This window comes from Panicum virgatum, chromosome 3K, assembly GCF_016808335.1.
Source record: "Panicum virgatum strain AP13 chromosome 3K, P.virgatum_v5, whole genome shotgun sequence".
NCBI classification, from domain to species: domain Eukaryota; kingdom Viridiplantae; phylum Streptophyta; class Magnoliopsida; order Poales; family Poaceae; genus Panicum; species Panicum virgatum.
In genome coordinates this window covers 12,197,387-12,218,039 of record NC_053138.1, presented here as the reverse complement: position 1 = coordinate 12,218,039, position 20,653 = coordinate 12,197,387, and the positions used below count along the sequence as shown (strand labels likewise).

General features: G+C 45.5%; 2 protein-coding genes across 2 annotated transcripts; one reads left to right on the top strand and one right to left on the bottom strand.

The window, feature by feature from the left end:
• Window positions 1-5,399: 5,399 nt before the first annotated feature.
• On the top strand, window positions 5,400-8,243 carry LOC120697648 (phosphoribosylformylglycinamidine cyclo-ligase, chloroplastic/mitochondrial-like). The gene is made up of 8 exons (XM_039980936.1): window positions 5,400-5,779; window positions 6,170-6,264; window positions 6,341-6,442; window positions 6,562-6,621; window positions 7,012-7,184; window positions 7,314-7,425; window positions 7,514-7,672; window positions 7,788-8,243. Exons 1-8 carry the CDS (start codon window positions 5,488-5,490, stop codon window positions 7,956-7,958), a joined length of 1,164 nt encoding a protein of 387 aa, XP_039836870.1. The 5' UTR covers window positions 5,400-5,487; the 3' UTR covers window positions 7,959-8,243.
• A 5,687-nt stretch (window positions 8,244-13,930) lies between these two features.
• On the bottom strand, window positions 13,931-16,175 carry LOC120697647 (ATP-dependent 6-phosphofructokinase 6-like). The gene is made up of 4 exons (XM_039980935.1): window positions 15,901-16,175; window positions 15,753-15,799; window positions 14,501-15,623; window positions 13,931-14,397 (listed from the first exon to the last, which is right to left on the bottom strand). Exons 1-4 carry the CDS (start codon window positions 16,114-16,116, stop codon window positions 14,170-14,172), a joined length of 1,614 nt encoding a protein of 537 aa, XP_039836869.1. The 5' UTR covers window positions 16,117-16,175; the 3' UTR covers window positions 13,931-14,169.
• Between the last annotated feature and the right edge of the window lie 4,478 nt (window positions 16,176-20,653).

Sequence of the window (20,653 nt, the reverse complement as noted above, 5' to 3'; positions counted from 1 at the left end):
GATCCGGCTGCTTGGGTATGTGAGTGTTGGGACCCCGACGGTTGGAACATCTCTTTCAGAAGATCCCTTACGGTTGGTGAAGCATATGCCTATGATTGCCTGATTAATGTGCTGCAAACGTGCAACTTGTCCGAGGGGGGCGATGAGGTAGAATGGGCTTTAGACAAATCAAAATGTTTCACCACCAAGTCACTATACTCCTTCCTCACCCACAGAGGTGTGAGTGTGAGAAATTCTGATAACATGTGGAAAGCTAGAATTCCTTTGAAAATTAAGATCTTTCTTTGGCAGCTTGACAATGACAGGTTGCAGACGGCGACTGCCTTGCAGCGGAGGGGCTGGAAGGGGAGCTGTCGTTGTGTGCTCTGTGGACAAGTGGAGGATGTAGACCACATTTTCTTTCGTTGCTCGATTGCACGGGTGCTTTGGTGTGGCGTCCGGGATAGCTTGGAGTGGGGAGAGTGTCCCACTTCATGGGAGATGTGGAGGGGGCATTGGGCCAATGGGGGGCTTAGGATCCCGAAACAGTTAGGCATTGTCCTCTTAGCAGGTGTAACCTGGGCGCTTTGGTCTAACAGGAATAAGATGGCCATGGAGCGCTCCTTCCCAAAGGACCCACTGCAACTTGTTTATTCTTGTGTCTCCTTTTTACAGAGATGGCGGCCTTTGCTGAAACCTGCTGATAGAGATGGCCTAATGGAGATTGCACGGAAGCTGAAGGTGTGGGCGAGTGCTCCCAGACCTCGTGGAGATGGTGGTTCTGACATCGTGGAGCTTTAGACTCCTTTGTTTCCTTTCTGCTTAGTTGGACATGACTCTTGTGTACTGGTATCCCCAGTTGTTTCTATTTTGTACCGAACCTTTATGGCTTTCAATTAAAGCAGAGTTCTCTCCTTCAAAAAAAAAAAAAGAACTGGCTTTCTTCAGGCATCATGTACTGTACCCGGACCAGTGCTCAACTCTGTGGCATTCAGACACATAATTCGGCCCATCCTCAGGAAAGCAACCGGCAGCAGGTACAGCCTCATTTCTGAACTCTGAAGAAACAAGCAATAAAATTAAGGCACAAGAACCCGTCACTCAGAATCGCAATCGGTGCAAGGACAGACTGGTCAATTATGGATCTTAACACTGCTGCTGGATCCTTCTGGCTCATACTTTCAGATTCCAAAGACGCCCCCATGTACTTCTACATAAATGTATGCTGAATTATTGCCGTGTGCTACCGCGACGGCACCGGCAGATGCAGGTGTCACCTGATGAGTCCACAAGGTTTTGCAGCCGTTGGGAGCTCCAATGAGTCCACTGGCCGTCGCTTTCGGGGCAACGACACTGCATTCTGCAAAGAAATAGACCCCCCCCCCCCCCCCCCCGGGTCATGCTTCAGCGATCCCGGTCCGTCCATCTGTGGCACATTTAGAGGGCAGCATGCTCCCCAGTCACCCGGTGAGATGTGAAGTGATGCCACATCTTTGCTTTCCAATGGTTTGCGTCCCTTTCCTCGGGTCGGGTCAAGCCATCGTCGAGACGTCGATGCATCAAGTCACCAATGCAAAACTCAGCTCTCGCGCTTCGTTTTCACGGGGGATCTGATCTGGAGCTGCTGCTGGACCGGCGGCCTGTTCTCTGCATTGATCGCGTTCCGATAGGAGTGGAGGGCATGTAACTGCTTGTGGACAAAGGTTACCTTGATCCTGAAGCCATCAGAGGCATCAAATTCGAGCAGGGCTATCAAACACATAACACACCAGAATTCGATGACAGGAATATCAAAGGACGGTACGACATGCATGATGGTGCTAAAGTGGGAGGCCGTCAGGGAAGCTAGGGCACAGACTGCCTACCTTGCATTGAGAAAGAAAAATAATTGTCGCGATGCTGAATGTCTGCAGCGCACGGCCATGCTGCTTTCAGTCGGCATTGCCACCGCCGCACTGAGCACGATCTTTTCATGACACCTAGCACACACCAGGAATCAAGCAGTAATCAAGGGATCGTTCACGGAACATGATTTTTATAGACGATTATTCATCATGTCATGGTGATCAGCCAATCTGAATGAAGCCTTCTGCCAAGGCAATAATAGTACGACGAAACACTTGGCTACTGTTGTACAGTTTACACTATACGGATTCTGGTAGCATCTGATGATTAAGGACGGCTGCTCATGCAGAGGCAGAACTGATAGACATTAATGGTAGATTAGTAGTAAAACCGTACTGACAGGTTATTACCGCTATTTTAATCAAAGTTGAAGAGCAAAACATGCCCACCAAACAAAACTGTAATAACAGCCTCACTGTTAGCAAATAAACGAGCAGGGCCCATGTAATAAGTGAGAGACCGTTCATCAGTTACATCTAAACTGTGGGAGAACAACTCCCAGATGCCCGGGAGCGTCATACCAGGTGCACAAAACAAACATGAGCAGCAGCAGTCTGATCGTAATGCTCGTCATTATCTTCAGCGCTGTGCTTTCTTTTTCTGAACGCCATGCTCCCTACACTTCAGGGGCGAAGCCAGCCACAAATGTCACCGGTGTCTTCATGTTTATGCAACGGGGTCTTCTATTAGTATTCCCTGTAGAGTTCTATAGAATTCTGAATTTTTATCGGGGTCTTGTGACCCTAATGCTAATGGGTAGCTTCGCCACTGCTACACTTGTGCCCACTTTATCGTGTCACCTTCTCACATAAGTGGCATGTGCGCCTAGGCTGCGAGCAATTGGGAATAACAGAATTCTGGGGCTAAACTGCGAGACGAATCTAATGAGGTATATTAATTTATAATTAGCGAATGGTTACTGTAGTATCACTGTAGCAAATTATGAATTAATTAGGCTCATTAGATTCGCCTCGCGAATTAACACTCAGTTGTCAAAAAATATTTATAAACAAAATTTATTTAATAAGATTCTTTTTGATATCATAAGAACTTATGAAAAAAGTCTGGGTCACAAACAAGACCTGAGCTTCACCCACCACCACTCAATAGACCAGAGACCACACCTCCGCTCCGCCAGGCGCCCAGCCCAGGCCGCCACCTAGCACCTGCGCCGCTGCACGCCGCCCGCCGCCCACCTGCAGCTGCAGCCTGCAGATCCCCAACCCGCCGGCCCGCCCCTTCACCCGGCCGCGGACGCGCACGCGCCGGGGCGGCCACTCTGCCAGGGGAGGCTGCGCCCAGCCTGACGCCCGCTGATTTGCTGCTGCCTGGTGCCTGCAACAAGCAGTCAAGGCGTGAGGGGCTTAGGGATGTACCTGCACTTAGGCCCTATTTAGATCACAACCCGTAAATCTGGTAAACACAAAAAAAATATCACATTGAATGTTTCGACACATACATAGAATACTAAATGAAGTCTATTTACAAAACATTTTACATAGATGGGCTTTAAATCGTGAGACGAATCTAATGAGCCTACATAATTCACGATTTGCAACAGTAATGCTACAGTACCATCCGCTAATTATAAATTAATCATGGATTAATTAGTATCATTAGATTCGTCTCGCGATTTACACCCCATCTGTGCAAAAATTTTTATAAATAAACTTTATTTAGTACTTCAAATTAGTAAGATTCCGTCACAAAATTTTTTTACAAAACATCTAAACACGGCCTGAGATGTGAGAACCTGCTGTTGTTACTTGTGGATGTGTGATTATGGCCCTGTTTAGTTCCCACCCCGTAAACGCAAAAACACAAAAACGCAAAATTTTGCGAAGGAATCTTGCTAATTTAAAGTACTAAATGAAATTTATTTACAAAACTTTTTGCATAGATGAGCTGTAAATCGCGAGACGAATCTAATGAGCCTACTTAATACATAATTTACAACAGTGATGCTACAGTACCATTCGCTAATTATTGATTAATCATAGATTAATTGGCATCGTTAGATTCATCTCGCGATTTATAACACATCTGTGCAAAAAGTTTTGTAAATAAACTTTATTTAGTACTTCAAATTAGTAAGATTCCGTCACAAAAAAATTTTGCATTTACACGGCATGGAATTTAACACGGCCTATGTACTTCTATTTGTCTTTGAATCTGTGATGACTTAGCCTATGTCATTGTGTTGTACTGATGTGGTCTATTTTCTCTCGTGACTTTAGTTATAAATGTACTGAAAAGCTGCCAAAACTTCATTGTATAATGTTTGATAATGTTTGTTCTTAGCCTGTGTAACCCTGTGTTGGTTATATTTGGACAATTCCGGTATAACCGAAGACCGAACCGAATTACCCGAAACCGAATTCATCGGTCTTTATAAATTTAGATGACCGATCGGTTCTTATTTCTGGATGACCGAATTTTCAAGAAAACCGAAGAACCAATGGAATTACCCGAAACCGAATTCATCGGTCTTTATAAATTTAGATGACCGATCGGTTCTTATTTCTGGATGACCGAATTTTCAAAAAAACCGACGAACCGAACCGATCGGTTTGGTCAGACCGAACGCTCAGGCCGAAGGAGAGGCATCGCAAGCCGCAGCGGAGGTCGCTGCCTCTTCCTCAACTGAACGCGCGGCACGGCGGCGGCCAGGGCGGTCGGAGATGGAGTAGATAGATTGGCCGGGAGGATCGGAGGAGGGGGACGCTGCTAGGGGCAGCCCGTGCTACTGCGATCTGATCGGTCGCAGCAAGCAGCTCCCACTCTAGATTTCTTGTTTTGGGTTTAAACTGACCGGACAAATTGGCCCGTAATTAAAATTGTTTTAAAATAATTTTTTAATTGTTCCAGCAATAAAAAAATTGTTCGGAAATAAAAAAATTATCCCAGAATAAAATATAGTTATTGAGTCTGGTTTGACTGCCAGTCGCTCGAGCGACTCCTAACATTTGCGGGAGGAGGTGCCGTGAGGCAGGGGGCTGTTTGGGGCAGCACGCGTGACTTGGAGCACTCACTTTCGTGAGTGCTGGCACGAAGGTCCACTCCAGATTTTTTTTTATTTCGGGCCTAAATCAGCCCAACAAATAGGTCCACACATGTAATCCAGACAAATTTGTTCCAGAATAATTTTTTTGGTTCCGGAACAATTTTTTAATTGTTCCAGCAATACAAAAAAAAATTGTTCGCTGTTCGTGAAAAAAAAGTTTTGAAATAAAAAAAAATAGTTATTGGACCTTGTGTGACGCCTAAGCGACTCCTAATATTTGCAGTGAAGGCCTTTCCAACAAGTCAAGATAAGCCCATGTTTGTTTCGCAAGACGGGCCCATGTGAACCCATTACAGTGTACTGGAAAACCCAGAAGCCCATCAATAGGTACCGTAAAAATCGCACAATCTACCTGTGTTTGGCCCATCCCATATCCCACTTTCCCCATTCGTTTCGGCCCAGCAGCCTCCCTTTTTATCTCGCGCGACGCCTCAACCCTCTCCTCTGACACGAGGAATCAATCGCTTTCGGCGCCGCCGCCGCATCCACCGCCGCGTCCCGCCACGCCACGCGCAACTCCCTCCGCCGCCTCTCTCCCCATGACCACCTCCCGCGTCCTCCACTTCCTCCGTGGCCCGGCGACCTCCCCCGCCCCCGCGGACCGCCGCCGGGGCCCTCGCCAACCGCAGCGCCTCCGCTTCGCGCCGGCTGGCGACGGGATGCGGCGCGTCTCCGTGGCCTGCTCCTCCTCCTCCTCCTCCACCAGCGGTGAGGACGAGGGCATGACGTACAAGGGCGCCGGCGTGGACATCGACGCCGGCACCGAGCTCGTGCGCCGCATCCGCAAGATGGCGCCCGGGATTGGCGGATTCGGCGGCCTCTACCCCTTCGGTATTCACTGCCGTCACCGTACCTTTGCTAACGGTTCTTCTTGCTACATTCGCGGGAATCCCCAACTCGAGCGCGGGGAGTAACCAATGTGTTGTGTATCACTGTATGCTTGCTTGGACGCAAGAACTGTTGTGGTGAAGACCAAGGACTTGATTGGCGACTAAGTGCAGGCAACTTTTGTGATTTTAAGGAGTAATGTTTTCACGGTTACTGTTTTCTCGGGATGTGTCAGCGTGACTAGTGCGAGATGCATGTGTTGCTTATTAGTTATGATTATGCTGAGGTGCTGCTGCTTACTTGGACACAGCAATATATTTATGCCAACTTTTGTGATCCTTTCTTGAGTAGCTCTTTCTGAAAGTTTGATTTCCTCTCGCTTTGTTTGTATAGGAAATCACTTCCTTGTTGCTGGCACTGATGGTGTAGGGACAAAGCTGAAACTTGCCTTTGAAACCGGTATTCATGATACTATTGGCATTGACCTGGTATTTGCTCACTTGCTATGTGCACTGTTTTCGTTATCCGGTACAGCGACTGAATGCTTTAAGGTCATCCTGGCAGGTGGCTATGAGTGTCAATGACATTGTAACTTCAGGTGCTGAACCAATGTTCTTCCTAGATTACTTTGCTACCAGCAAGCTTGATGTCGACCTTGCAGAGAAGGTACTATCAATAATTTTTCTCACGTAAACTCGATATTCCTTTCTCATGCTTATTCTGTCGTTTTTTTTCTGATCATGGGCTTTTTTATTTTGCCCGTAATTTCTTTATGAATTATGTAGGTTATCAAGGGGATTGTGGATGGGTGCGAGCAATCAGATTGTGTTCTCCTAGGAGGCGAGGTGAGATTTTATGAAATCAAAATGATCTAACAATTTAATTTGGTAATGTTATCCTTATAAATGACGATCTATATCTGGATGGATCAAATGTCTTCCACTGTGGTACTGAAACAAATTTGGACGTTTATGTTTGATGTCTGAGTCTTTATGCATGTCTCTGGAGTAAGCTTAGTACATCATGGACATTTCTGTTGTCTTAGATATATAATAGCATAGTTTACAAAGGTTATTGAAATGCCCAACTGAAAAACTTCAGTTTGGTAATATTCTAACTGTTTGGCTTTTAATTCAAATGGTTTACCTGGCTTTCTATCTAGCATTGATTCGAACATACTTTTGTGGTAAGCTGAAAACAGTTGGAACTGATTATGGATCTGTTAACCATTATAGACAGCAGAGATGCCTGATTTCTATGCGGAGGGTGAATATGATCTAAGTGGTTTTGCTGTGGGTAAAGTGAAGAAGGATAAGCTCATTGATGGAAAAAACATTGTTAAGGGAGATGTCCTTATAGGTCTTCCTTCCAGTGGGGTTCATTCTAACGGGTTCTCTCTTGCTAGAAGGTATTACACCTTCCACCTGTTTCAAATTTGTACTCAGCATTGGGTCTATAAATTTTCTTTCAGTTCCTGTCCTTCTATTTAACTATATACATCTGATTACTGATGCATGAAAAATCCATATTTTTCAAGAGTACTGGAGAAAAGTGGACTTTCATTGAGTGACCAACTCCCAAGAAATGATGGAGTAACAACTACTGTTGGTGAAGCCCTTATGGCACCAACTGTCATCTATGTTAAGCAGGTTGGTTCGAAGGTTCTTGCTTCTGTGATGACATCATATCTCATTTCCCTTTCCAACTTTTAAAGAATTCTTAATCCATTTTAAAAAGGTACTCGAGATCATTAGCAAGGGTGGTGTGAAAGGACTGGCCCACATTACTGGTGGTGGATTTACAGACAATATTCCGAGAGTGTTTCCTTCTGGTCTTGGGGCAAAAATTTTTACTGGATCATGGGAAGTGCCACCTGTCTTCAAGTGGCTTCAACAGGTTAGAGCTATCAAATCATGAGCTTTGGCCTATGAGCTTTCAGCATCTGCGCACATTGGATTCTCTACTTTTATCTCCAACAGTCTTTTAATACTTGTCATTTTGACTTTGGTAGGTTGGAAACATTGATGATGCAGAGATGCGGCGGACATTCAATATGGGCATCGGAATGGTTCTTGTAGTAAGCAGAGAGTCAGCAGACAGAATTATTGAAGACACCCATGGATCAAATCCTGCTTATCGCATTGGAGAGGTGATCGAGGGAGAGGGGGTTCACTATGTCTGACCCGTTAAGCCTTGATAGCTTGTAGCAGCTTGAGGCTTCGGCTGGACAAAGGAGTCCAGTTTCTGTAACAGCATAATCTTATGGGGCTATGTTCTGCAGTGTAGTGGTTCTACATTACTACTCCCACAAGAAACGTGGGGGTATCCAAATAATGTTTAAGTGGTTCCATGAGAACTTGCCCCTAAACGGCTGATATTATTATTTGGATCTACTTGAGTACTTATGGGAATGCTCAGATGTCCAGAATTTTGTTGGAGAGTAGTATCAGTTTTGTTTTTGAGGAAATTTAAAGTATAGCTGTACTTGGGTGGTCTGAACCTAAACTTTAGTCATATGCTACTCGTGTCAAATGGAAAGATACACTCTCTCTGTTCCTAATTATGACATTTAGTACAAGTTAATTGGTTCAATTTTCAACTGTAAGGACGAAGGTCCAAATGAAAATAGACATGAGGTTTTCTGCTGAATTCTGCACATGAGAAATGAGCTCCATTTGTCATACGCGTAGGTCAAATTATCAGAAGGTAATGCTAACAAACACAAGCAAGAGTTCCCCTACAGCTTCCTGTCCCGTCTCCAAGATATGTTATTGGAGTACTATATCCAGTCTCCAAGCTATGTTATTGGTATCATTAGGATATATTTTTCAGCGTAACGTACAGCTACTCAAATAAGAAACTTCAGTAGAAAGAGGCTATGATCTGCTATAAATAGAAGCCATGCATCGCACCAGTCCTTCATAAGCTTCTACCAGAGTCGGTCATCAAAATAAGATGATTCGTGCGAAGGCACTAGGGGTGCTCGTCCTCCTGGTCGTCCTAGCCATCTCTCCTTGCCCCGCGCGAGCATACGAGCTGCTGGACCTGAAAGCTAAAGTGCTGCACAAATGCATGATGTACATTGAGAAAACAGCTGAGCTGATGCCTAAACGCTCATCTCCCTGCTGTGACAAAGTGAGGAAAGCAGATGTCAAAGGACATCTGCAATAAATTTACAAACAATGAGAAAGTGAAAATTAGAAGTGCAAATGGGTGCCCCTTAGATATCCACCGCTCCTCTTTAGTTCAAAAATCTGTACTAGTTTCTCAAAATGAGTTCCCACTTTGGAAAACTAATACAAACTTTTGAACTATAGAGGGGCGGTGGATACCCTTAGGGGCACCTTTCTGCACCCCTAGTGAAAATCAAAATAGAGATGTGGCTTCAAGTTACATTACCATAGCTTGATCAGCCATATATAACAAAAATATGCAACGCTTCCGAGAGAATAGCTTGTACATTAAAATTGGCAAAGCACCATAGGCTCTACGGTGGTGGAACTGGAAAAAAAATCCAAGGGGGAGGGGGCCAGAAAAACATATGGAATAATCAATTTCATCCTCAAATTTTCAGCCAAAGGTTAGCTCCGTCCCTAAACTTTCAAAATGGTTATTTTAGTCCTCCATTCAGCTCATTTTAATCCTTCATCATGCTATGTTGGCACGCCTTGTCACATCTAGTCAACTATGGTTCATAAAAAATAATATTTCTATATATTTGATCATTATAAAACTTTCATCTTGATGAAACTAAAATAATATACAGTTTTTAAGGAAAGGAGTTAATCCGAATATATTTATTATACACATACAAAAGTTTCTTTTGTCGAAAAAATTCATGTAGACAAAAGTTAAAGTTTTGTTGTGTTATAAAATTATATGTGAAGCAATATATATTGCTGCTAAAAAATTGGAACACTTGGATGCTGATGTGGCATGCTAACGCGGCACGCGGCGTAGAACCAGGACTAAATTGATCTACATGAACCCCCCACCCACCCACCAGTTCCTACTGGTCCTCTATCACTTAACAAGGACTATGCTAAGTCCGAGAGTCGTCCCCAGACAAGCAGTTTCCACCTTAGAAAATCTAACCAATAGAGCTAATATTATCAGTTAACTCTACAAAAAACATTTCAGCATTCATCAGAATATCTAAGAGGATCATCCAGTGGATTTCATAAATCTTTCCTAAAGCATATAGTAAAACCAACCAATCTATCTATAATCTTAATAAATAAATAAATAAGACTATATCCGAAACTCTATGGAGTATATCTAGCACCAACAATGGGAATGAAAACATATCCTAGATTTTTTATATGGAACAAAGAACAAATCCGATCCCAGTATGTCACATCTTTTAATGAATGCATCAGTCCAAAACACGTATCCAAATTGCTGGAACCATGAGATGCCTTGACAATAAATGAAGATATGCGTACTGAAAATATCCTACCCCCAAAGGGCTGCAGAGCAGCTATATATATATAGACCCAGCGGGGTGTGCACAAGCCAAGCACCACACCTAGCTCAAATCCTCAGTCACAACCAGAAAGAAATTAAAAGATGTCTGGTGCTAGAGTGACAGGTGCGCACCTCTGCTGCCTCATCGTCGTCGTCCTCGCAGCGACATGTTCTTCCTGCCGCTCGTACGAGCTGGAGAGCAAAGACGACATCGTGCACCACTGCAGGCACTTCATGGAGAAGCACCTCGGCAACGGGGACCCTCACTTTCAAGGGCGAGTGCTGCAAGTTCGTGAGGCAAGCCAGCGTCGCGGAGATCTGCCACGAGTTCTCGGAGGCTGACAGGGCCAAGATCGAGATGTGGAAGTGGGTTAAGGTCACGAGACAGTGCGGGAAACCCCTGGCCGTAGGGTACAACTGCGCGGGCTACGTTGTGCAGCCGCCCGCGAATTGATGTAGTTAAAGATTATTCAGTAGAAGAGAGTAGTAGAAGGGGTTATGCATGTGAGTTGAATGTGTATGATGTAATGGATGGCTGAAAAGAAATAAAAAAAACATTGAATCTAGGTTACTTTTCAAGAAGAGTTTTGCTAGCACACTAATTTTAGTTTACGGGTTGGAGTTGGACTACTATTTTGCCACTAGTTACTTCATTCTCTGTTTTTCTCTGTTCGACCAAGCACTCGTCCGCAACCTTGTGCCCCTCGCGTTCTCCCATCTCGCACCGCAAGTCCGCAACCTTAATATTGGCACATGTATCCATTTCTATTTGAAATAATTTATTTTTATGGATATTATTAGTCAAAACGGCATATTACAAACACAATCATACCTTGAAATTTACCATCTCTATTCCATCATTTTTCAAACTATTAGTCGATGAAATAGCTAGCACATAGAAAATTAGAAGGCACATGTATCCTAGTTACAACAAAAATATGCAAGCGCACTCAGGACATTCTTCTTCTTCTTCTTCTTTTTTGGCAAAACACCCTACACAGACATTCATGTATGTGCTCGTCTCTAACAAACAAAATCTGCACCATACGCTCAGGCTTCTCATTCGACCACGTCACAAGCAATTCTCATCTATTGGATCTTAATCGAATGGTCCACGTCACTAGCAGCAGCCGAACGGGATTTCTAGATACTTCCTCCCGTGACTCCCGTGCTCCACCTCGGCGTCTTCCTTGTCGTTCCGCTAACTGGAGCTGCTGAGCTGGACTGGACTTGCCGCCGCCGCTGCCTTCTTCCGACCATAGCCGCCTCCCTTCGCCTCCCGTGGCTTCCAAGGCGTAAGAGGGAGCTCTCCCCGATCCACTTCAACCAGCACCATCGAGCTTCCCACCTTGTTGTCCGTGGTGGCACCGCTTTCACCAAGCTGGCTAACTCTCCTCCGCATCCGTCCTCCATCCCTCCAGCAGTCACCGATCAACTTTGCCATGCCTCGATCCTCAAGTGCCGTCAGCCTCTTCCGCGATAGTTATTTGATGTCCACACTCCACACACAGCTTGCGAGCCACAGTGTCTATGCCGGCACCATGCAAGATACAACGACAGCAACAAAGAAGGCAAGTGGCACCAGTGCTGTCCAGCACCCGGCACCCTGTGTGGAACCTCCTGAGTCTCCAGACCACGCCACCCCATGTGGAACCTCCTGAGTCTCTCCAGACCACGCCGGATAGAGCCCATAAAGACGTAGGGCCATAGGGGGCATCGACACACACTATGCACAGCAACTGCTCAAGGAAATGCCTACAAGGTAAGTGCTCAAGTATCTTGTGTTTTTAGAAGTTTGGGAACATATTAGGTGCAAATCAACATCTTCATGCAAACTATGTAAACTTCAATCTGGGCCATCAGATCAACATCCAAGAGGAGGGGCGCAGAGATGTGGGAGGGGGAATTTGCAAAAGTGTAATTACCCAATCCAAGGGTGGGTCCAGATTGTAAAATTACCCAATCTCCCATACCCCTTGGATGTTGATCCAATGACTCAGATTGGAGTTTCCATAGTTTGCACGGAGAGATTGGTTTGTATCTGATACGTTCCCTAGAAGTTTAGCTCATTTAGCATGAAACATGGAAATGTGACTCTGATTCAAGGGAGTACGATGCAAGTTTCTCACAGTATTAAGATTTCCTTTGCGACAACATTTCTTCATGAAAGTACAGATATAATTTTCATTTTGTCCAATGCTTCAGTGCATAGTTTCTCCAGATATGGTTGTTTGCAAGCCAACCTGGTATGAAATTATTTTGGATATACAATGAAATCAATGGGAATCAGATATGGCCTGATTGCAACATCCAAGACATTCTGATGCCATGAAACGTATGTTCAGTACTTCAGTTACCAATTGTACTCTTTACTTTCATATAGGTATGAATTCAAAATTTATAAACATCATAGCTGCCAGCTTTGCCTTGTTCCCTTGGATAGCACTAACAATGTGAATTTGATTTAATATGTACATATTCAGTGAAAGCTGATTGGGGCATCATAACGTTTTACTACAATTCTAGGCAGCACTCACTTATGTACTACTATTCATGTAGGAAATCTTCCAGCTATAGCAATCAACTAATAAAACGAAAGTCTTGCTTATTACTTCCTACTAAACACCTGATTTCCAAATGTAACATTCCATATCCGAGTATCAGACCACTTGTTAGAATGCAGAATTATTAGGATTTGACTGGTACATGTTCTTGCCTCCTCGTTGGCAGTATTGTTCTTGCTCTCATATGGTATTTCCAAAGTTGAACTTGATTAATTTTCAAAAAAACAGTTGAACTTCAGAAGTCAGTCTTTTCGGTTACAAGTAGCCTTCTGAACTTGCATCTGGTATTTCTACGTACAGGCTATTCATTCTCAAGTCTTGGTTTTGGCATAGAAAATAGAGGTTGAATGACAACAGAGTTTCTCGATTGAAATTCCAAAGTGGGAATTGGAGTACTTTCACAGAAATAGACATACCCACGATTTTGTGGATGGTTGATCCCTATGGCCGCTCCTTATATAAATGTTGCATGAAAATTTGGTGCCCTTTTAGAAGATTGTAATATCTCTTCTCCGAAGTCAAAATTTGATATGCCCGCTAGATTTGTAGTAATGTTTCTTCCTTCAAAAGTTTTGGGATACTGTTAACATGTTTTTGAGCTAGAGATAGCTATCTCGATCAATAGTCAAAACAGCAGAGACAGGTAGTACACGATGGGGATAAATATCCATACTATGTCTTGGCTAAGCTAATTTACTCAGAGGACAAGCAAAACAAAACAGGGAGCACTAAGACACTAATCAAAATCTCTAGTCCTATTACAAATAAAGCATGTGAAAATCTCATGTGGATCATTCGCGCATATGTTGTACTATTTTGATGCTCCCACATGCTGACACTGCAAAGCAATCGTGACATAATTGGCTTACACGAAAACACTGGCCAAACGATTAGCTTACAAGAAGAAAAAACTGGCCAGACTACGAACGGCGCGGCGTTGTCCCTATATAAAAAAGGGATACGGATAAAAATATTCTATCCAAACTCCACAAACGGCTCCTAGAGAATAGATTGTAAAATTTGAAATTAGCAATGCATCATTGCCGCCTCATTGTTCCTAGCATGTCACATATAATCTATATAAACAATAATTAGCCAAAAATATAACCCCATGGAAATATAATTAGCCAATAAATTGGTCGTCCGTGAACGCCGCATAAATAAATCATGGAAAGCCTACAAGTAGTTATCCTCCTCTAGGCTCTTGGCAATACCATTATAACAAGATCAACCCAAAGAATGAACAAAAAAGAAATTATGAAGAAAAACCTACAATCACACACAACCACATGGATCTGGACCATCAATAATTTTACATCAACATGTGAATGAATTGCCCCCTCCCTGCTGCGCCTTGCATTCTCAGGCCGCGCCACTGCAGAGGTGGCCATTGCCGTTGCACATCGACGGGCTCCTCACCACCAGCGCGTTCTCTCCCTCGACGAGCGGCAGGTGCGGCTCCTCCTCCTCCTCCTGCCCCGCCCCCTCCACGTCCTCGTGCGTCAGGAAGCACGGCTGGTTCGTCGAGCACAGCACCCGCGCCCACATCCGGTCCGTGATCACCACCTTGTTCTGCCTCTCGGTGATCCTCTGCAATTTCCATCCCAATCGGCTGTTAGCTCTCTACTGATAGAGTGATAGTTTGAGGAAAAATTCATGGAGGAAGAAATGCTAATTGAAATTAGGGACTCACGTAGAAGGGGATGTAGGCGTGCCTGCCATTGACCGGCGCGACGGTGAAGCCGGTGTAGCCGGCCATGGCGCCGTGGAGGGCGCTGTGCGCCAGCAGCGTGCAGTAGACGTTGTCGGAGGCGTTGGACGGCACGGCGCGGATCATGTAGGTCGGGTCGATGTACTTGAGCGTGATGGGGAATCCGGGCTTCCTCTTGAAGTGCTCCTTGATCTTCTGCGACAGCCAGAGGCCGACGTCGAGGAGCACCTTGTTGCCCGAGGCGTCGTGGGTGTCGGCCAGGCGCATGCTCCTGGCGATCAGGTCCTGCCCGGCGCCCTCCGCCACGACGATCACCATGTGCCCGTTGTCGCGGAGGCGCCTCTCGACGAACTCGAGCAGGCCGCCCTTGCCCTCGAGGAAGAAGGGCGACTCCGGGATGAGGCAGCAGTCGACGTCGCGGCTGGCGAGCGTGGCGTACATGGCGATGAAGCCGCTGTTCCGGCCCATGAGCTTGACGACGCCGACGCCGTTCTCGGCGCTCTCGGCCTCGACGTGCGCCGCGCTGATGGCGCGCTGCGCCTCCTCGACGGCGGTGTCGAACCCGAACGACTTGTCGATGACGGCGATGTCGTTGTCGATGGTCTTGGGCACGCCCACAACCGCGCACCGGAGCCCGCGGCGGCGCACCTCCTCGTGGATCGACGCCGCGCCCTTCTGCGTGCCGTCGCCGCCGATGATGTACACCTGGTCGATGCCGCGGTCCTGGATGCTGTCCACGATCTTGGCCGTGTCCTGCCCGCCGCGGGAGGTGCCTAGCACCGTGCCGCCGCGCTTGTGGATGTCGTTCACGGAGCGCGGCGTCAGCTCCACGGTGTTGCGCGCGTAGAAGCCCTTGTAGCCGCCCTCGATGCCCAGCACGCTGCCCACGCCGTACATGTCGTGGAGGCCGCACACGAGCTCGCGGATGACGGTGTTGAGGCCCGGGCAGAGCCCGCCGCAGGTGACGATTGCCGCCTTCACCTCGCCGGGCGGGAAGTAGACGCGCTGCCGCGGGCCGGCGCGCCGGAAGTGCGTCCCCCGCGCGCTGCCCTTGTGCACCACGATCTTCTTCGCCACCGTGTCGTCCGGGTTCACGAAGTACTGCCTGCCATGCCAGGGGGATTCGGAGCAGCATTAGCAACACGGTTTTTTTGAGCAAGCCGGTCGAAACTGGAGCCGAATTTGGCGCAAGAATCTAAAAACAGAGCACATTTCGATTCAGATTATTACTTACTTGACAACAGAGTAGGCAGGGTGGTCTTGCAGGGGATTCGGGTAGCTCTGCAGATGAACAGAAAATCAAGAACATGAGCAAAAGCAATCTATTGGTTTGGTTAACAATGGAAGCCTTTTTTTTTTGCGAAGAAGAAAAGAAGACTCACCTTGAGCTCCGGGAGGTAGTCGGTGAGGTGCGGCACGTCCTCGAGGACGTACCCGCCGCTGCCGCCGGCGAGCTTCTTCTTGGCCGGCTTGGGCTTCCTCGCCGGCGACGGCTTCGCCGCGGGGGCAAAGGAAGACTTCAATTCCATAAGCTTTTGCTGCGGCGGGGGCGTGATGGCCACCGGAGCCGGCGCGACGACGACTGTGGCGGTCTCCATCGATCGCAGCACAGTAGTATCAAGGAAACACGGGGGCCGGGACTACTGAATTCGTCGGAATTGCCGGGGGGGGGGGGGGGGGGGGGGGGGCTAGATTCTTGCTGTTCTTGGGATTGGTGTGAGAAGGGGAGTAATCGAGAGCCCGGGCTTATATAGCCGGGGTCGAAGGGGGACGGTGTGGTGCGTTTGCGGCGAGCGCGTGCAGGACAAAACGGCGGGAGTCGGTATTTTCTGTATCGGAGTCGGAGACCGCGTGGGTTTCGGCCCTCGGATTCTCCACTCGATTCTTTTTCCCCCGTTGTTTCTTCTTCTTTCTTCTATAATCTAAACAGTCATTAAATATATATAAGAATTAGACGCTTCAAACGACTTTGTGAAATAATTTGGCGAATTAGACTGAACAATTTACTCATTGATACCGTACTGTCACAATAAATTTTGGCACCACCGAATCAACCTTACGTTATTCCGGTATAGGCATTGTAAGCTTTTAGGGGCATCAAGAGTTATTCAGAAAATTCTATAAATCTTAAATATATGACATTTTAGTTCAAACATGGACTAATTATATTCTTCTCAACTCAAGAACAGAGGTAGTATAGCGAAAGGGGTTAAAAAGGCTCAATAGGTCATGAGTTCGATGCTGTACTTTTAGTGGTAGGCGACGTTCCGTCGACAGTAAAATATTTGTGGTGACTTTGTCAATCTCGAGGATTTGCCGACTCCGTCTTCGAAGATGCTCATAGGAGTAGATTTTGTGTACCTATGTTCATAGGGGTGAGATGTTTATAAAGATAGGGTTTGCGTACGTATGTTTATAGAGGTAAGTGTGCGTACATTATAAGTGTATGAGGTGTAATACTTTTTATAATTTTTTTAAAAAGAACGGAAGCAGTATATACATTTATTAATAGGAAAACAGTTCCTGTATGAAACTCTGCTAAATTCCAAAAGAATCCCTCGTTGTTTTGACCCGGGTAGCGATTAGTCACGTGGACAAATTAAAACCAACGAGGGCCATGGCGGGCGGCGGACCCGCAAACCCAGGGGGCCCATTGGTCAATCACGCAGCCATCAAGCTTGAAGTCATTAATTAAATGGAGCCTGCAAGCGAAGGGAGCAGCCGCCGCCGCCAAAGAAACAGGCTGCCCGCCATGGCTTGCTTCCCGGTCCTCCAATGACGCCAATAGTCCAATCGAATTCCGGTGTCAACTTGGACCCTGATTTGCATGGGGAGAAAAAAAAATGATTAGACATTAGTGAATTTCGTTATTTAGGAGGGTTAAAAGGGCAGGTTAGTTTCATGTCTTCACCTTGAATTGTGGCCTCAAAAGCCAAAGCTAGGAACCAACAGCATGATTCCTTTCAGAGTCCAAACACACCTCTAGCACTAAGATGATTTTTGTCAAAAAAAAAACATTAAGCTTCTCTGAATTCTTATGCGGGTTCTAGAGAATGTTTTGCCTGTTTAGTAATACCTTGGGTACACGATGAATAGAGGAGAATCCAAAGAGCCCAGAGAACACAGAGCATCTGTCCTTTGACTCGAATAAAGGATCTTCTTCTCTTATACCTTGGAGGCGCTGTTGCTTTGTTCAAACAAAACCGACGAAGAAGAAAACAAGGAACGCCAAGTTTGCTGGAGGTGCCTATGCCGTACATAGTTCTACTAGGAACGAGAATATGTGCAGATGCTTTTTTTTTATAAACATTTTGTCCCTTTCAAATAGACAATTTAAGAAGAAACAGAAATGAACTCAAGATTTGTCGACCGGATCCATAGATTCTTTGGTTGTATCCATGTAAAACTAGGTGGAACCAGTTACCCCAAGACCATTTTGTTTGATTGTGGTCGTAAGCTATGAAACTCCAAAGAAAGGTTATCAAATGGGGAAAGGTAAACTGTCACCAATCTATGCCCACTAGTTACATGCTTGAGATAAATAAATTTCTTTCCATCGCGCCCACCTGGACCATTTCATTGAAAAAATAACAATGAAGTGTGGGGCGTAGAGGTAGATAAATTTTTATTCGCATGCGAATATTGGAATTACTAGCATCCAGAATCTGAAAAAGGATAGTTGAATGGAGGGAGTAAATACGTGCAGTATTAGCATCCAGAATCAAATTCACATTAAGGCCAATCTCAATGGGGGCTTCATGAAGGGTTTCATGACATTAAATATCATCAATTTTGCTGATGTGGCAAGGAGAGAGAAGCATAGAGTTTCATGAGATGTGAGGAGAGTTTCATCACCATGAAACTCATCTGGCACTGTTACCTAGTTTCCAGTCTAGGTATCTGTACCCATGAAATTCCCACTGAGACTGGGCTAATACACAACTCATTGCTTGGTTTTGACATTTAAGTATACTATAATATTTTGTACAAACAATTCGTGATGACCAATAGTTCGTTTCGGAAGAAGGCGTAGATACCAAGACGCACACAATCTGAAAAAGGTCTTTTCAAGTCCACGAAAAATCATTTTGGTCGGCTGTTACAGACGTGGATATATAGTATAATTCTTAAGAGAAAGGCTCGTATTAGATTCTCTTTCAGTCACGACTTGAGGCAAAATTAAGATTAGATCAGAGCTTACCACATCATGATTTCTATACAACCAAAATAACCATACATGCCCTTGTATTTTCATAGCATATATTCTTTTTTTGAAACTTAACCGGCCATTTAACCTGTGCTTCTTCTACAAATAAAACTGCACAGTGTCTTGATGAACTCACTAAATAACGCTTTTCTTCGGATTTTATACGCCCTACACTATTTACTGAATGTGTCCTCGTGCCATCAACTTGTTGGAATGTTTATGCCGGTTAATATACTATTTTGGAAGCAATAGTTTTAGGAGCATCTTTTTCGTGACATAGCATTTTGATTGATTCCCTTGGTTTCATATGCTTGCGGCGACACGCCACCGTTGCAAATGAGAAACACAAAGTTCTTGTGAGATTCTTACGATAGGGGACGGAGTATATTAGAGAGCGAGGCTACAAGTTGCTTGTTTATACATGTTTTCCTATGAAGGATTTCAGCTAAAACAAACACTGTTGCTTGGATTATGCTAGTGGTCTAATTAATTAAATGACTGGTGCGGTTTTTTGCCTATTAGAAAATTAGGGATAGCCGAGGAAAAGCAAAGCTTGCCTCCTTCTGGTTCTAGGTTAATGTTTGCTCATTGGAAGGCACATAAACGTCAACGATGTTTCCCATCTTAGAATTGACCGAACCCACTAAGCCAATATTACAGAAATTATATATTGAACCCACTGCTAAGTAAACCCATGCTATATATTATATGTATTCACGGCATAAATTCAAAATAACTTTTCTGGAACCAAATGTCAAGACGCACTTTTATGCTTTAAGTGGAAGGCGTCACATACTTTAGGTTGTCAATACACAACAGATAATTTGTAAAAGTTGCAGCGTGCATATGAAAATACGAACCTTTTACCATTTCTAGGGCAAACTGTTCTCTTTCGCTCTCTAATAAATCTGGGGTTAGTATTCAATCCCCACATGGCAGAAAGGGTAGAAAAAAAAACAGAATGGAGTTGAGTTCAGAGAAACCACGTCATTTACTCTGTTCTTTTTTCAGGACCCGTTTCTCAACAGCACAACAATGATCCGGGCACCTGTATCTTTTTGCTGGAACCAAATGACAAGAGCTCAAGACGCACCAACCCACCACGCCCCCCTCAGCGTCTCCAGATGCACGGCGATAAGCGTAAGCATGTATCAGAAATTCTCGTGATACTTTGACCCAACTGAAAGCGACCCATAGATGGGGAGAATTCTAAACCCACGGGAGGGACTCCGCCTCCCGCTGCAGCTGCAAAGAAACGCCGGCGCCTCCCACCAACCGGATCCGCTGTTTCTTTCTTGACCCCGGGACCAAACAAGCAGGCCGAAGACCAGCTTAGCATTCAGGCAACTGCCGTCCGGAAGCTACCGCCGCCGGCCTTCCAAGCTGCTTCCTTCATTCAATCATTCCTCCTCTCTGTCGCCGGTCAGAGTTCACAAAAGATGCAACGCGGGCAAGAAACACGTAGGAGCATGGCATGTGCTCCAGTTGTCAACGTTGGTCTAGACTCTAGATGTTCAGAGTTCAGTACCCGTGGGCGGGCGGGGGGGATCTGCAGGGCCAGAGGGGATCCAGAACCCATTCCGGATGTCGCAAACTTGCCAATTTGCCATTGACCTTTTTTCTTCTGAAACTGTAAAGATTACTCAAGGGGAACTGAAATCGCTCACGCCCAGTGATATTTTATATGGGAGTACCCTGTGATCGCCGTCAGCTGCAAAGCCGGTATCAGCTTTCGGTGTCTGAATTTCTGATGGACGCGCATCTGGTATGCAGACATGAGAATTGAAACAGCGGATAGAGTAGTTTTTGGCACTCTATGTCCATGAGTCCATCACAACTGGATGAATTTCGATACAAATCTCATTTAATCTGAATCGCCTACTGCTACACCCACCTTTGACAGCCTTCGCCACCTATGTAGTAGGGGT

What these genes read in the sequence shown, in the direction of transcription:
- LOC120697647 (XM_039980935.1), bottom strand. Translation starts at nt 16,116, where the DNA reads ATGGAGACCGCCACAGTCGTCGTCGCGCCGGCTCCGGTGGCCATCACG. An exon ending in ACTACCTCCCGGAGCTCAAG is followed by an intron (nt 15,800 to 15,900) that starts GTGAGTCTTCTT and finishes GTTCATCTGCAG; the next exon opens with AGCTACCCGAATCCCCTGCA. An exon ending in ACGCCTACATCCCCTTCTAC is followed by an intron (nt 14,398 to 14,500) that starts GTGAGTCCCTAA and finishes TGGAAATTGCAG; the next exon opens with AGGATCACCGAGAGGCAGAA.
- LOC120697648 (XM_039980936.1), top strand. Translation starts at nt 5,488, where the DNA reads ATGACCACCTCCCGCGTCCTCCACTTCCTCCGTGGCCCGGCGACCTCC. An exon ending in CGGCGGCCTCTACCCCTTCG is followed by an intron (nt 5,780 to 6,169) that starts GTATTCACTGCC and finishes TTGTTTGTATAG; the next exon opens with GAAATCACTTCCTTGTTGCT. An exon ending in TCTTCAAGTGGCTTCAACAG is followed by an intron (nt 7,673 to 7,787) that starts GTTAGAGCTATC and finishes TGACTTTGGTAG; the next exon opens with GTTGGAAACATTGATGATGC.